At 47.8% G+C, this 17,363-nt stretch overlaps 1 protein-coding gene across 9 annotated transcripts in view; it reads right to left on the bottom strand.

The window, feature by feature from the left end:
- Positions 1–17,363, bottom strand: part of myo3b (myosin IIIB) — an 884,551-nt gene that overhangs the window by 236,348 nt on the left and 630,840 nt on the right. For all 9 annotated transcript variants that reach the window (XM_085986241.1, XM_085986242.1, XM_085986237.1 and 6 more), the window contains one exon: positions 3,913–4,075. In XM_085986241.1, coding sequence (XP_085842367.1) covers positions 3,913–4,075 — 163 coding nt within the window. The remainder of the gene's footprint in view (positions 1–3,912; positions 4,076–17,363) is intronic.

Raw genomic sequence — 17,363 nt, 5'->3', positions numbered from 1 at the left:
AATCTATCGATTTCAGTCTTGAGAATTTCAATTGAGCCAGCATCCATAGCCTTTTGAGGGAGAGAATTCCAGATTTCCACTAACCTTTGTGTGAAAAGGTACTTCCTGATTTCACTTCTAAATGGCTTGTCCTCTTGTTCTGGATTCCTCCACCAAACAAAATAATTTCTTTGCTAACTACCTTATCGAATCATTTTATCATTAACCCCTCAACCGTCTCAACTCAAGGGAATAGAAACCAAGTGTAAGCAATAGTTGTCTTAATTTAACCCTTTAAGCCCCGTTATTACTCAGGTGAATCCAGTCGTGAATGGTGGTGGACCATTAAACAACTAATGGAAGGAGAAGGCTCCATGAATATCCCTATCCTCAATGATGGTGGAGCCCAGCAAGTGAGTGCAAAAGACAAAGCTGAAACGTTTGCAACTATCTTCAGCCAGAAGTGCCGAGTGGATGATCCATATCGGCATCCTCCTGAGGTCCCCACCACCACAGAAGTCAGTCTTCAGGCAATTCGATTCACTCCACATGATATCAAGAAATGGCTCAGCGCACTGGATACAGCAAAGGCTGTCGGCCCCGACAACATCCCGGCTGTTATGCTGAAGATTTGTGCTCCAGAACTAGCTGCGCCTCTAGCCAAGCTGTTCCAGTACAGCTATAACACTGGCATCCATCCGACAATGTGGAAACCTGCCCAGGTATTTCCTGTCCACAAAAAAAGCAGGACAAATCCAATCCAGCCAATTACCACCCCATCAGTCTATTCAATCATCAGCAAAGTGATGGAAGGTGTCGTCGACAGTTCTATCAAGTAGCACTTACTCAACAATAACCTGCTCACTGATGCCCAGTTTGGGTTCCACCAAGACCACTCGGCTCCCGACCTCAGTACAGCCATGGTCCAAACAGGGACAAAGGAGCTGAATTCCAGAATGAGGTGAGAGTGACTGCTCTTGACATCAAGGCAACATTTGACCAAGTGTGGCATCAAGGAGCCCGAGTAAAACTGAAGTCAATGGGAATCGGGGGGAAAACTCTCCACTGGCTGGAGTCATACCTCGCACAAAGGAAGATGGTTGTGGTGATTGAAGGTCAATCATCACAGCCCCAGGACATCGCTGCAGGAGGTCCTCAAGGCAGTGTCCTAGGCCCAACCATCTTCAGCTGCTTCATCAATGACCTTCCCTCCATCATAAGGTTAGAAGTGGGGATGTTCACTGATGACTGCACAGTGTTCAGTGCCATTCGCAACTCCTCAGATAATGAAGCAGTCCATGCCCGCATGCAGCAAGAACTGGACGACATTCAGGCTTGGGCTGGTAAGTGGCAGGTAACATTCGCACCACAGAAGTGCCAGGCAATGACTATCTCCAACAAGCGAGAGTGTAACCACCTCCCCTTGACATTCAACGGTATTACCATCGCCGAATCCCCCACCATCAATATCCTGGGGGTCACCATTGACCAGAAACTTAACTGGACCAGCCACATAAATGCTGTGGCAGCAAGAGCAGTTCAGAGGCTAGGTATCCTGCGACGAGTGTCTCATCTCCTGACTCCCCAAAGCCTTTCCACCATCTACAAGGCACAAGTAAGGAGTGTGATGGAATACTCTCCACTTGCCTGGATGAGTGCAGCTCCAACAACACTCAAGAAGCTCGACACCATCCAGGACAAAGCAGCCCGCTTGATTGGCACCCCATCCACAACCTTAAACATTCACTCCCTCCACCACCGGCGCACTGTGGCTGCAGTGTGTACCATCTATAAGATGCATTGCAGCAACTTGCCAAGGTTTCTTCGGCAGCACCTCCCAAACCCACGACCTCTACCACCTAGAAGAATAAGGGCAGAAGGTGCATGGGAACACCACCACCTCCAAGTTCCCCTCCAAGTCACACACCATCCTGACTTGGAAGTATATCACCAATCCTTCATCATTGCTGGGTCAAAATCCTGGAATGCCCTCCCTAACAGTACTGTGGGAGTACCATCACCACATGGACTGCAGCGGTTCAAGAAGGCAGCTCACCACCACCTTCTCAAGGGCAACTAGGGATGGGCAATAAATGCTGGCCTTGCCAGTGATGCCCACATCCCATGAACGAATAAAAGAAAACCCTCTCTAAGGCTAATATATCCTTCCTGAGATGCAGTGCCTAAACCTGTATGCAGTTCTCCAGATGAGTTCTGACCAAGGCTCTATACACAGAAGCATTACTTCCTCACTCTTGTATTCCAACCCCCTTGAGATAAAGGCCAACATTTCATTAGCTTTCTTGATTCATTTTTGTACCTGTGCACTAGCTTTTAGTGATTTGTGTACATAGACACCTAAATCGCTTTGCTCCTGTAAAGCACCTAGTCTCTCACCATTAAGAAAATATTCCAATTTGTCTTTCTCAGATTACTACTGGATAACCTCACACTTCCCTACATTGAACTCCATCTGCTACAGTTTTCCGAGTCACTCAATCTGTCTGTGTCCCTTTATAATATTCTGTTCCCATCTATATTTACTGTGCCTCCTAACTTAGTGTCATCTGGAAACTTGGATATACAACTCTCTGGGAGTGAAACTGGACACCATTGTGCCCATTTTTTGGGTGCAAAATGGGGACCAAATGCACCAATTTTACAGGGCCATGTCCCGATTATTGGGTCGAATGATATTTAGCTTTCCCTGGCAGCTGCCTCAAACAGCCATTAGGTCTTTGCATATGCTAATGAGAAGCCTGACGTCTGTTTCAACACCCCACTCCAAATTCGGCAGCACTGCGTTAAGCATTTTTCGGGTTCGCCTAACCAGCAGACCGTAAAGGGAACGCTGCAGGCTGCCAACAAATTGGTAAGTTGTTTGTTTTTAGGTTGCCTAAATGTGGAGCCAGGAGGAGCAGCAGTGATCCTTTCGCCTCCATCGCAACACTGTGGGAAGTCGCCACCACCCTCCTATTTGTCTCCCCTCCCGGATCTACCCGAGGGCTGCTGACAGCATCACAGCCAGCCCAAATTAGTTGGGATCCTGCAAGCAAGATGCCTCTGGATGCCTGATTGACGTCTGTAGCTCACCAGAATTATGTCGTTAAGCCCCAAGGCCCAATTTAGGATGAGCCTCGGGATTGCAGCTTCTGGCGTGCGCATCAAACACATCATCGATCTCGTGCCCGAAAATGGACCATAACCAATTTCTCCCCCTGTATTCCTTCGTCCAAGCCATCATTATGTACAGTGTCCCATCTGCACGCTCCTGGTCAGTTGCCCATCCAAAACGGACAGGAAGCAGCATCTGGCTGGTGGGCAGGAGCACAATTTCACGCTGCAAGAGGTCGCCAGTCAGGACCAAAGAAACGCTCGCTGGCGCTCAGATAAGTCGCGGGGAGGGGTTTCTGGAGTAATCACGTCCAGGCAGAGGAGGCTTAAACTTTCCTTGTTCCTCCAGGCCCAAGGAAAGTAAAAAAAAAACTGATCTGTTTGGTCCACTTCTGGTCTGAGATCCTCTTCCTACTATTTTGACCTACCAGGAAAGCCACAGTGACTTCTTCACCCAAGCCACCAATTAAAAGAGCAGTCGCAGAGCGTTGATGTCATTGGACTCCAATTTGCATATTTAAAGAAGGACCCCGCTGGTTTTGGCCGGGTGTATTTGCTGCCTTCTCAAAAGAACAAGTTAAAATAGAAGACAGCAGGAACGGAGTGTGGCACTAGCGGGTAAGTCTGCCGGCCGATTTTAACTGCCCACCTATCCTGTTTCTACTGGCAAGTAGTATTAAAATCACCCCTTTAGTATTGGTAAAGTTTGGTAAATACAAACTAGTAAAATTGTGCTAGATAATGGTATAAATCTAAACATTCTTAATTTCACTTTCAAAGCAGTCCTGTTCTATTAATTAGCAACAATTTTGTGCATACCTGACTGGATGATGATGGCACTGCTTTGTTTTTTTGCTTGTGCTTTCTTGTATCTCCTGGCACCCAGCCAGCCTTTGATGTGGGCTTGAATAACCACAATGCTGGCCATGACTTCTCTGAGCAGTAAATTTAACTGTTCTACTTGATAATACTTGAGGAACACCTACAGGAAACAAGTTATCAGATTTGAAACTTATATAATTTAAATAATCATTAATTAAACGTAAAAGCATATTATATTACAACAGAACTTCTTTGTGGACCTGTTATGGGAGACTGTAAACAATTACTAACATGCATTCTTTGTTAATAAGCACCAATAACACTATGTATATCATACAGCTTTATAAAGGGTATCAGCTCGACTTTATAAAAAAATAGCTCAAACTTTTGCTGACATCAAGTACTAAATACTGATTAATTAATTTTAGATATTGGATTCAGTGACCCTTTTTCATTTTGTATCAAACTTGATCATGATACCCTGAGGTTGTTTGTTCATTCCGGAAGGGGTCATATTTTTGAGAGAAACTTTAAACAATATATTTCTGTGTGGTTATCAAGATGGGTTTTTAATTTTTTCTTTATGTGGCCCTGTCACATAATGTTATATCACAGCACCACCTAAACGTGCAATAACTTTGAAATGCAACCATCTTTCCTGCAACTCCATGCTTGAATCACTTCAATCAGGTTTCTGTCCCTGCCACAGCACTGACAGGGCCCTAACCAAAGTCACAAATGACATCCTCTGTGACTGACTGTGACCATGGTGCATTATGCCTTCTTATCCTTCTGGACCTCTCTGCAGCCTTTGGTATAGTTGACCGCACCATCCTCCTCCATTATCCAGCTCAGTGGATCCTATTAAAACTAAGCCAGAGTACCTTCAGCGATGGCTTCTCTTCCCGGCCCCGTACCGTTACTTCCTCAATCCCAAAAGGATCTGTCCTTGTATTCTTTTCCTTGTCTACATACTGCACCCTTTGGCAGCATCATCTGCAGACATGGAGTCAGCTCCCACATATAATCCAATAACACCCATCTCTACCTCTCCACAACTTCTCTCAACCTCTCCACTTCCTCTGCATTGTCAGACAGCTTGTCTGATATCCACTCTTCTCGATCTTCCTTGCTGCAATGCTCCATCTCACCCTCAGTAAGCTCCCTGCTGGAGTGGAGCTCATTTACAGAACAAATGGGAAACTGTTCAACCTCCATCGCCTCCAGTTCAGATCCAAGGTCATCCTCTGTCATCGAATTACACTATGCAGATGACACTTGCATATGCGCACACTCGGAGGTCGAACTCCAAACCATCGTTAACACCTTCACCGAAGAGTACGAGAGCATGGGCCTTACACTAAACATCCATAAGACAAAGGTCCTCTACCAACCTGCCCCCGCCATACAGTACTGCCCCCCGATTATCAAAATCCACGACAAGGCCTTGGACAACGTGGACCACTTTCCATACCTCAGGAGCCTACTGTCAAGGGCAGACGTTGACGACGAAGTCCAACACCACCTTCAGTGTGCTAGTGCAGCCTTCGGTCGCCTGAGGAAGAGAGTGTTTGAAGACCAGGACCTCAAACCCAGCACCAAGCTCATGGTCTACAGAGCAGTAGTAATACCCACCCTCCTGTATGCCTCAGACACATGGACCATGTACAGCAGGCACCTCAAAGCACTGGAGAGGTACCACCAACGCTGCCTCCGCAAGATCCTGCAAATCCATTGGCTGGATAGACGCACCAATGTCAGTGTTCTCACTCAGGCCAACGTCCCCAGCATCGGAGCTTTGACCACGCTCGATCAGCTCCGATGAACGGGTCATAGAAACATAGAAACATAGAAGATAGGAGCAGGAGTAGGCCATTCGGCCCCTCAAGCCTGCTCCGCCACTCAATGCGATCATGGCTGATCATCCAAATTCAGTACCCGGTCCCTGCTTTCTCCCCATACCCCTTGATCCCTTTAGCCTTAAGAAATATATCCAACTCCTTCTTGAATATATTTAATGTATTGGCCTCTACTGCCTTCTGTGGTAAAGAGTTCCACAGGTTCACCACTCTCTAGGTGAAGAAATTCCTCCTAATTTCTGTCCTAAATGGCCTACCCCTTATCCTTAGACTGTGAACCCTGGTTCTGGACTCCCCGACCATCGGGAACATCCTTCCTGCATCTAGTCTGTCCAGTCCTGTCAGAATTTTATAAGTTTCAATGAGATCCCCTCTCATTCTTCTAAACTCCAGCGAGTACAAGCCCAATCGACCCAATCTCTCCTCATATGTCATTCCTGCCATCCCAGGTATCAGCCTGCTGAATCTTCGCTGAACTCCTTCCATGGCAAGAACATCCTTCCTCAGATAAGGCGACCAAAACTGCACACAATACTCAAGATGTGGTCTCAACAAGGCCCTGTATAACTGCAGCAAGACATCCTTGTTCCTGTACTCAAACCCTCTCGCTACGAAGGCCAACATGCTATTTGCCTTCTTAACCGCCTGCTGCACCTGCATGCTTAGCTTCAGCGACTGGTGCACAAGGACACCCAGGTCTCATTGCACTGCCCCTTCTCCCAATCTATTGCCATTCAGATAATAATCTGCCCGGTATGAGACTCCCAAAACAAGCGCTCTACTCGGAGTTCCGATACGGCAAGAGAGCCCCAGGTGGGCAGAGGAAACGCTTCAGGGACACCCTCAAAGCCTTCTTGAAAAAGTGCAACATCCCCACCGACACCTGGGAATCCCTGGCCCAAGACCGCACAAAGTGGAGGAGAAGCATCCGGGAAGGCGCCGAACACCTCGAATCTCTTCGCCGCGAGCAAGCGCAAGGAGCGCACGTCAACCCAAGCACCCCACCCACCCGCCCCTTCAACCACCATCTGCCCCATCTGTGACAGAGACTGTAGGTTCCGCATTGGACTCATCAGTCACCTGAGAACTCATTTTTAATGTAGAAACAAGTCATCCTCGGTTCCGAGGGACTGCCTAAGAAGAAAAGACGACTCTTTGTTAAGCTGCAATTTCCTCCAGTTAAACATCGGGAAGACCGAAGCCACAAACTCTGTACCCTAGCCACCCTAGCTGATTCCATCCCTGGCTATTGTCTCAGGCTGAAACAATCTCAGCGCTTTGACTCCATTTACTCTCCGTCACATAGATTACCTACTCTTACATCCATTAACTGCCCACCTCTGCCCTTGTCTCAGCCCATCTGCCACTGAAACCCTCTGTCAACCTCCAGACTTGACTGTTCCAATGCTTTCCTGGCCAGTCTCCCATTATCTACCCTTTGTAAACTTAAGCTCATCCAAAGCTCTGCTGCCCATAGCTTATCCCGCACCAAGTCCCACTCACCCATCACCCCTGTCCTTGCTGACCTACATTGGCTCAAGGTCCTTCAATGCCTCAAATTTAAAATTAGATTAGACAGGGCCTGATGGCCGGCGCGGACGCGATGGGCCGAAGGGCCTCTTTCTGTGTTGTATAACTCTATGACTCTAAAATTCTCATACACTTGTTTAATTCCTCTCCAGGCCTTGGCCCTCCCTATCTCTACACCCCCACCACAAACTCTCAGTTCCTCTGACTGGTCTTCTCTGCCTCCCCCACTCCCTTCACCCCAGCATTCGTGACCTGGTTTTCTGCCATTTAGGTCCCACACTCTGCAATTCCCTCCCTAAACCTTTCTGCCTCTCCACCTCCCTCTCATCTTTTAATGCCCCCCCCCTAAAAATTCACCTCTTTTCCAAGCTTTTGGAAAATGGAAAGAATTTCCTCTGGTGGGGTAATCCAGGGAAATGGTACATAATCTAAAAATTAGAGTTGGACCATTTAGGAGTGAAATCAGGAAGCACTTTTTCACACAAAGGATAGTGAAAATCTGGAACTCCTTCCCCCAAAATATTACAGATGCTAGGTCAATTGAAATTTTCAGGACTGAGATGTATAGTTTTTTGTTGGGTAAGGTTATCAGGGGATATGGAACAAAGGTGGGTTAATGGAGTTGGAGTTGAGGTACAGATCAGCCATGATTTAATTGAATGGCAGAACCGGCTCAAGGATTGAATAGTCTACTCCTGTTCCTATGGGTACAGGAGGGAGTATAATGCTAGGGGTGGTTGCAAAGATAGGGTTGACAAGGCTGTGGAGGGATTTGAAAACGAAGATCAGAAATTTAAATTTAATATATTGGGGACAAGGAGCCTGTGCAGTTTAGTGAGGCTGGGGTGATGAGAGAGCAACACTTAATACAGGACAGAGTATGTGTAGATGCATTTTGGATACACTGGTATTTGTGGATGTTAGAAGATGGAAGGCCAGAAAGAAGGCTTTAACTAGAGGTGATAAAAGCATGGCTTGCTATTGCAATTCAGGTTCTCTCCAACACTCTTCACTATGGCCAAAATGAAGTTTCAAGAGATGAACCTGTGTCTCCTATGAACTATAACCTGCAACCATACACTGCCATGATGGGCTCGTGTGCCAGAGGACTAATAGTTACTCTTTTACTAGCGGGAGTAACTATGACTCTCTTAAGTTGGTCTCCTAGGAGAGTCAAATCCGGATAGTTACCGCTGTGGTGTTTTGACGTGATTTTGCCACCACAGTGACAGTCGTGCCTCCCCGTGGCCCCGCTGGTGCGCTCATAATGAGTAACGAAACGGCTCAGAAAAACCACGAGACGGCCGTGGATCTGCGTAGATCAGATACTGGTCGAGAGACGGTATCACCCACCAAAAAAATGAAGTGCCCGTTCGAAACGGATCAGTCCGGTTGGGAAGCGTCCCGGAGAAACAACCTCCCCGCAGGCTCGCCAGAAGCAGCGAACTGTGTCAAATTCCGATGCTTCACTTGTTCTAGCCTTCCTATCAGGCTAGAGACAAGATCTGCCTCCACTCAAACCGAGGAGGAGATCTTGAGACCCAAAATACAATACCGCCTACCCTATTGGGGGCTGGATCTGGGTGCCGGACCAGAAAGACCAGCAAGCCCAATAGCGAATGACACAGAGACGGTTGTAGAAGAGCCAGAATGGGCGGCCCACCCAACTGGAAAAGCGGTCATGATGGAAACACAAACCTTCTACAACAAGAAGTTCGAGACTTCGAACAAGGGAATAAAGAACGCGGCCAAAGTAGCCGACGAATCAGACCAAGGTATAACATCCGAGATGGTTACCTTCATTGAGGAAGTAACGCTCGAGCCTATGCATGACAGGTCATCAGTAAAAGAGGTGATAATCCACTATCCCATTGATGGGTTGTTCTGCAGGACATGCAACACTTTCCTCTCCTCCGTTGGCTTATTCAATAAACATATGACCAAGGTGCATCAGGTCAAGAACATCAGGACCAGATGTTCACGCTGTAACAAAACAGGAGAGTACCACGCTATCTCCTGTCATTACCCCAAATGTAAAGGGGAGAGGCAACCAATTCCAGCTGGTGCCCATAAGTGCAGCGAATGTGAACTTCGGTTCACCACAAAGGCGGGGCTTGGCCAGCACGAGAGGCACAGACACCCAGCCTCGAGGAATGAGAAACGCCTCCAAACGCTAGTAGGCAAGTCTAAGCCAGGGAGGAGGGACTATGCATGGTCTGAGGAGGAGACCGCACTCCTCAGAGAGCTGGAAACGAGATTTGAAGGATGCAGGTACATCAATAAGGAAATTGCGAGCATCCTAACAACAAAAACCGCAAAACAAATCTCGGAAAAGCGCAGAATCCGGCGGAACACCCACGTAGTGGCCGAATTGACAACCAGTGATGCTGCATCCGCAGAGCGTCAACCTGAGATCGAACCAGAGGGGGAGCCCAGCAACCCCGACGAGCCAACCCCGCATCCAGGGAGAGCTTTCAGACCTCCGGCGGCCATCCCCACGCATAGGGACGTGGATGACCAACTTACCCAAGCCGAGGAACTCCTGGATGACGTGAGGGACCCAGAAAGACGATCTCAGGGAATGTGGATAGTGGAATGTATCACGGTACAACTGATGACCAGGGGCGAACACCCCAAAGCGAGCAAAGAACCTCCCGGGAGTAGGAAAGCAATAAAGAGGCACGATAACTACAAGCCAAATACGGGAGCAAGGAAAAGATGGGCACAGCGCAAAGCCATCTTTAGAACAACCCAGCAACTCTACAAATCAAACAGGCGCCAGCTTGCTCGCCAGATCATGGGGGCGCCGTTGGCACTAACTTGTCCTCTACCCAGAGAGGAGCTAGAAAAATGCTTTCGAGAAAAGCTCTCGAAGCCCAACAATAAGGCGAACCTAAATAAATTCGCACCATACAATGGCCGGTTGGACGATGGGTCGTTGATGAAACCAATAGAGGAAGAGGAGGTAAGCAATGCCATCAAAGAGACGGATGAAGGGAGCGCGGCAGGACCAGATGGCGTAAAGTTGGCTGATATACAAGACATCCACGATGAGGATGAAACAAGGCTACCTCGCCTCTTCTCTCTATGGTTAAAGTCAAGCTCGATTCCTGAGTCACTAAAAAAAGAGTCGAACTGTCTTGATTCCTAAGTGCGAGGATCAAGAACGCCTGAAAGACATTGACAACTGGCGCCCAATCACCATTGGTCCAATGCTGCTACGCCTATTCACTAAGATTATGGCGAAACGACTAAGTGATACTGTCGAAATTAACCCTAGACAGAAGGGTTTTATAGCAGCAACTCCAGGTTGCAACGAGAATATCGCAGTACTGGAGAACATAATAAAGGGAGCAAAGAACAAGAAAAAGGACCTTGCAGTTGTCTTTGTTGATTTGGCGAAAGCGTTCGACTCGGTTGGGCACAAACTACTATCGAAAGCATTACAGAGAATGAGTCTACCCAGAGACTTCATTGCGTTGATTGAGGACCTGTACGTCAACAATACAACAGTGGTCGAAGGGAACAGAACTAAGACCATGGCAATAGACATTAAGAGAGGCGTCAAGCAAGGCGACCCACTCTCACCAATTCTATTCAACATAGCTTTGGATCCACTGATATGCTCCTTGGAGAAGGCCAACTCAGGGGTCTCCTTGCCCCTGGGGGACAGAAGAGTCAACTGCTCTGCTATGGCCTTCGCAGATGACATTGCCCTTCTGAGTGACTCACATGTTGGGATGGATCGAAACCTGAAAATACTCCAGGTCTTTTGTGACCATACAGGTCTAACGATTAACATCAACAAGACCAAAGGCTTCCACTTTACGTCAAAAGGGAAGACCTTCCTATACAATCATGGCAAAGCCTGGAGCCTCAGGGACACACCGATTGCATACATCCCCCCAGGAGAAACCGAGAAATACCTGGGTGCCCGGATCGACCCATGGGCAGGCGTGACAGAAGGAGACTGGGAAGAGAAGCTCAAAACTTGGGTTGAAGGACTCAGGGTAGCGGCTCTCCGACCCATGCAAAGGGTAGAGATACTAAAAACACATGTCATCCCAAGGTTATATTTCCACTTGATCCTTTCCGAAGTGTCGCAGAACACACTTGTAAAACTGGACCACATAATCCGCAACTCCACAAAAGAGTTCCTACACCTCACACCACGGATGGCATCCTGTACTGCAGTAACAGGAATGGCGGGCTCGGTATGCCCAAACTTGAAGTGCAAATCCCATCTGCAATTATTCGAAAACGCAAAGCACTGGACATGTCCGAAGACGTGGTGATAAAGGCATCCTTCCAATACCGGGGCGAGAATAACAGCGAAAAGATCAGAGGATGGCGACAGCTAAAAATCCTCAAGGAAATCGAGGATTTCCTAAAGAGCTCAGAAAAGAGCAACCCGGTGGAAGGAAACCTTACGGACGGCTTCAGGGTGGACATGCCAATATTGGGAAACCGAGCCCCGGGCAGAATAAAACCAGTGAATCGGTATGCAGCATGGAGGGAGTGGGAATTCAAAAAGTGGAGTGAACTGAAAAGTCAAGGTGCCGGTATCACATACTACAAAAACGACAAGATCTCCAGCACCTGGATCAAGCCGACAGTTCAAATTAAATCGGCCCACTTGATCAATAACCTCCTGTTACGATGCAATTTGTACCCCACACGGTCGACCCTGACAAGAGGTAGACCGAACGCATTAAAAACATGTCGGAGATGCGAGGCTCCAGTAGAAACCCTAGCGCACATTTCTGGCTGGTGCCCATTTGTCAAGAACATGAGAATAAAACGCCACAATAAGATTGCTGACCAACTACGCCTTTATGCTACCAAATACGGGTGGACATCATACCAAGAGCCAAGACTGATATCATCAGATGGCTCATTATGGAAGCCTGATCTCGTATTCAGGAAAGACGGGAAGGTTGCAGTGGTTGATGTCACCGTACGGTACGAAAACAACGATAAGGCGCTAGAAAAGGCGTGGGTAGAGAAACAAAAGAAATATAAACATCTGGAGGTGGAAATAAAGGAATTGACGGGAGGCCTCGCGCCTACATTCTTTGGCTTTGTAATGGGAGCAAGAGGTAAGTGGCTGGAGCTCAATAATAATCTGATGGACTTCCTCGATATCAAAAGATACAAATCTTTCTCGCAACAAATTTCGAGACTAACGATATCCCTGTCGCTTGAGCTCCTGCAAATATTCAGTGACAGGTGAATCAGACAGTAAGAACAAAGAGCCTAGCTAAGAGCTAGTGACGAGATACCTACCCCTGGTGCCAGGGTAGAGTGTTCCGACCTGTGGTGAAGTGATGGACACAGGGTGAATATGGTGGCGGTATAATAAAAAAATTAAAAAAAATTAAAAAAAATCCCACACGGGTGGTTCAGTTAAGTGTGCATGGTTATAGTTGGTGACGGTAGACAACAACACATCAAATGATGATTTAAAGTAGCTAACCAATGGTACTCGGAACACGATGCAAAAAGTACCAAAAGCAAACATGCTTAACACACGGTGCCCAGTTCACGCTTCCCTCCGCTTGGAACAACACGCATGGTAACTAGGAAGAGCAGGCCCAAATACAGTTGTGACCCAAATGACCCCAGTCATTCCCCTACCTCCTAATAACACCGGTATGGCCCGGCCCCAAAGCTGTGGTAATGCTAGAGGTTTTCGCACGTCGACGAGCGACGTAAAAACTCGGAAAAGGCACTCTCCGGAGTGTAATCAAATAGCATTATGCATCAGAGACCACATGACTGCCCACTGTGATTCTTCTGTTCACTTCAAAGGACAGTAGATATCATACTGTTGGACCTTTACATTTAAGATAAACTGAATAAATTACATTTATTTACAAGTGTATGCGTGCACACGCACACATACTAACTAGTAGTGCAATACTTGATTTATAGAATACTTAAACTGTTCCAAAAACAGTAATCCAAAATCTTTAGAATTATTCCCCAATATATTTTCATTCTGTGCAGAAATGTTGTGTGTTTGAAATAGACTACTAAAATCTTCAGGGAAAACCACTAGCTCTTACAGAACTGTCTGAGACTTTTAATGAAAGGTTACAGTACCAAAGATCAAAGGGTCCCTTTGCTACAGAAACCTCTTATACATGCTTTTACCATTCAACATTTGGATACTCCAACATTCTCTTTGCTGGCCTCACTTCATGCACCTTGCATAAACTCTTAACTTGTCCAAACTCTGCTCCACATATAACCCACATTAAATCTCACTTGCCCAGCACCTCATCCATGCTGACCTACACTGACTCCCTGTTCCCAACGCAATAAATTTTAAATCCTTGTCTTTAAATCCTTTTCTCAACAGTAATCCAAGCAGAACAATTCGGCATTTCTATCACTAAACAGGTAAAGTATTGGTGGTGTTGTTTACTTTGACACTTGGCTGCCAGAGAAACTATCCTTAATGCCTGAGGTATGATAACAGAACTTAATCCATAATAGCACCCACTGCCCTTCAAAGGATCAATAATTCAATTTCCTTCCTTAGAGCAAAGCTACTGTAGCCTGTCTGACTTACATACCAAACAATCTCTCTGCTCTCATGTAGATAGCTTATAGAAAATGTGAATGATTTATAAAGAATATCGTATATTTGGTTATCCTGGGTTCCATGAAAAGGGCCTCTTCAATAAATACAGCTGTCTGAAACCAATCTTTAAATCTCTTTTTAAGTAGTAAAAAAGATATAACAGTAATTTTCCTGCTTTTGCCACACTTGCCTCTTAATCAAGTACTGCAAATCTACCATGGGACGTAGAGCTAAAAAATTGCTCTGAATACTTGAGAAGAGCTCTTAGGAAGGGAAGAATTAAGTTACTTATAATTTAAGCATGTTTTGCAAGGTAGTACATAAGAACATAAGATGTAGGAGCAGGAGTAGGTCATTTGGCCCCTCGAGCCTGCTCCACCATTCAATAAGATCATAGCTGATCGATTCACGACCCTCTGAGAGAAGAAATTCCTCCTCATTTCCGATTTAAAAGGGTGCCCTCTTATTCTGAAATTATGCCCCCTAGTTCTAGATTCCCCCACGAGGGGAAACATCCTCTCTGCATCTACCCAGTCAAGCCCCTTCAGAATCTTATATGTTTCAATAAGATCCCCTCTCATTTTTCTAAACTCCAATGAGTATAGGCCCAAGCTGCTCAACCTTTCTTCATAAGATAACCCCTTAATCTCCGGAATCAACCTCGTGAACCTTCTCTGAACTGCCTCCAATGCAAGTATATCCTTCCTTAAATAAGGAGACCAAAACTGAATGCAGTACTCCAGGTGTGGTCTCACCAATGCCCTGTACAGTTGCAACAGGACTTTCCTACTTTTATACTCCATTCCCTTTGCAATAAAGGCCAACATTCCACTTGCCTTCCTAATTACTTGCTGTACCTGCATGCTAACTTTTTGTGATTCATGTACAAGGACCCCCAGATCCCTCTGTACCTCAGCATTTTATAATCATTCCCCATTTAAATAATAATTTGTTTTTTTATTTTTCCTAACAAAGTGGATAACCTCGCATTTTCCCACATTAAACTACATCTGCCAGATTTTTGCCCACTCACTTAGCCTATCTATATCCCTTTGGAGATTCTTTGTATCCTATGCACAATTTGCTTTCCCACCTATCTTTGTATTGATGCGCCATCAATTACTCAAAAGACTGAGGTTAAGCGAGTAACAATCAGGCTTTTATTAACTAAAGAATGAAGGTCTTGTCTCGAGTGGTCGACCCGTCCAGAATACTAAGGGACTGGGAGGTAGTCACTTATATACCTGGAATAGTGGGAGGAGTCAGCCGAGGCATGTCCAGACCTGTACCTATTGGAATACACATACAGACACAGACAGGTAGAACAGTGGTTTACCACATTCACCCCTTGTTTAAAAATGAGTCCGGCGGGGTGAAGTGTATTTAAAAGTTCATGTATTGGAGTCTCTCCGGAGGTCTTGTCTGCCGCTGTGATCGACGTGGCGACGGCAGGGGTGGTGCAGCTTCCGGCGTCGCGTCCCGTGTAGGCTGGGGCCCTGGAGTGTAGTCCTCGTGGGTGACGGTCCAAGGCGAGCCGGCTGCTGGGGTTGGATATCGGGTCGTGGGGGGGGGTGGTAATGGGTAGTGGGTTACAGCGGTCCCCGAGGGTGCGAGGTCTCGTATGGAGACTGTGTCGTGGGTTACAGCGGTCCCCGAGGGTGCGAGGTCTCGTATGGAGACTGTGTCCTCCCGCCCGTCCGGGTACGCAATGTAAGCGTACTGGGGGTTGGCGTGGAGGAGGTCGACCCTCTCGACCAGGGGGTCCGTTTTATTGGCCCTCACGTGTCTTCTCAGTAGTACCGGCCCTGGGGACGTCAGCCATGGTGGTAACGATGTCCCCGATGTGGACTTCCTTGGGAAGACAAACATTTTCTCGTGAGGGGTGGCATTGGTGGCAGTGCAGAGCAGTGACCGAATCGAGTGGAGCGCATCGGGGAGCACCTCCTGCCAGCGGGAGGTCGGAAGGCCCCTAGACTTTAAGGCTAGTAGGGCGGCCTTCCAAACTGTTGCATTCTCTCTTTCCACCTGTCCGTTCCCCCGGGGGTTGTAACTGGTGGTCCTGCTTGTGGCTATACCCCTAGCGAGCAGGTACTGGCGGAGTTCGTCGCTCATAAACGATGAGCCCCGGTCGCTATGCATATAGCTGGGGAAACCGAACAGGGTGAAGGGGCTGTTCAGAGATTTAATGACCGTGGCACTGGTCATGTCCGGGCAGGGGATAGCGAACGGGAACCGGGAGTACTCGTCAATGATGTTGAGGAAGTACACATTGCGGTCGGAGGAGGGGAAGAGGCCCTTTGAAATCGACGCTCAGGCGTTCGAAAGGGCGAGTGGCTTTTATCAGGTGGGCTCTGTCTGGTCTATAAAAGTGCGGTTTGCACTCAGCGCAGACTTGGCAGTTCCTGGTCATGGTCCTGACCTCCTCGATGGAGTAAGGCAGGTTGCGGGCCTTGATGAAGTGGAAGAACCTGGTGACCCCCGGGTGGCAGAGGTCATTGTGGAGGGCCCTCAGCCTATCGATCTGCGCGCTGGCGCAGGTGCCACGCGATAGGGCACCTGGGGGTTCATTGAGCTTCCCAGGCCGGTACAAGATCTCGTAATTGTAGGTGGAAAGTTCGATTCTCCACCTCAAGATCTTGTCATTTTTGATTTTGCCCCTCTGCTTGTTGTTGAACATAAAAGCAACTGAACGCTGGTCAGTGAGCAGGGTAAATCGTTTTCCGGCCAGGTAGTGCCTCCAATGACGCACAGCCTCCACGATAGCCTGGGCCTCCTTCTCGACCGCGGAGTGTCTGGTCTCCGGGCCCTGGAGGGTTCGTGAGAAGAATGCCACAGGTCTCCCCGCCTGATTAAGGGTGGCGGCCAGAGCGAAGTCGGACGCATCGCTTTCCACCTGGAAGGGGATGGATTCGTCCACTGCGTGCATGGTGGCTTTGGCAATGTCCTCCTTGATACGGTGGAAGGCCAAGCGGGCCTCTGCCATCAGGGGAAAAGAGGTGGATTTGATCAGTGGACGGGCTTTGTCTGCATAGTAGGGGACCCACTGAGCGTAGTAGGAAAAAAACCCTAGGCACCTCTTCAGAGCTTTTAGGCAGTGGCAGTTCCATAAGGGGACGCATCCGGTCCGGGTCGGGACCGATGACCCCGTGTTCCACAACACAGCCAAGGATGGCGAGGCGGTCTGTGCGGAATATGCACTTCTCCTTGTTATATGTCAGGTTCAGGAGTTGGGCGGTGCGGAGGAATTTCTCGAGGTTTGCGTCATGGTCCTGCAAGTCATGGCCGCAGATGGTCACATTGTCTAGGTAAGGGAAAGTGGCCTGCAGCGCGTTTTGATCGACCATCCGGTCCACCTCCCTTTGGAAGACGGAGACCCCGTTGGTAACGCCGAAGGGAACCCTAAGGAAGTGATAGAGGCGGCCGTTTGCCTCGAAAGCAGTATACTGGCGGTCTTCAGGGCTGATGGGGAG

This window comes from Somniosus microcephalus, chromosome 4 (genome assembly GCF_052327205.1).
Source record: "Somniosus microcephalus isolate GS21.2 chromosome 4, FLI_Smic_1.0, whole genome shotgun sequence".
Classification (NCBI taxonomy): Eukaryota; Metazoa; Chordata; class Chondrichthyes; order Squaliformes; family Somniosidae; genus Somniosus; species Somniosus microcephalus.
This window is presented reverse-complemented; position numbering and strand designations above follow the sequence as displayed.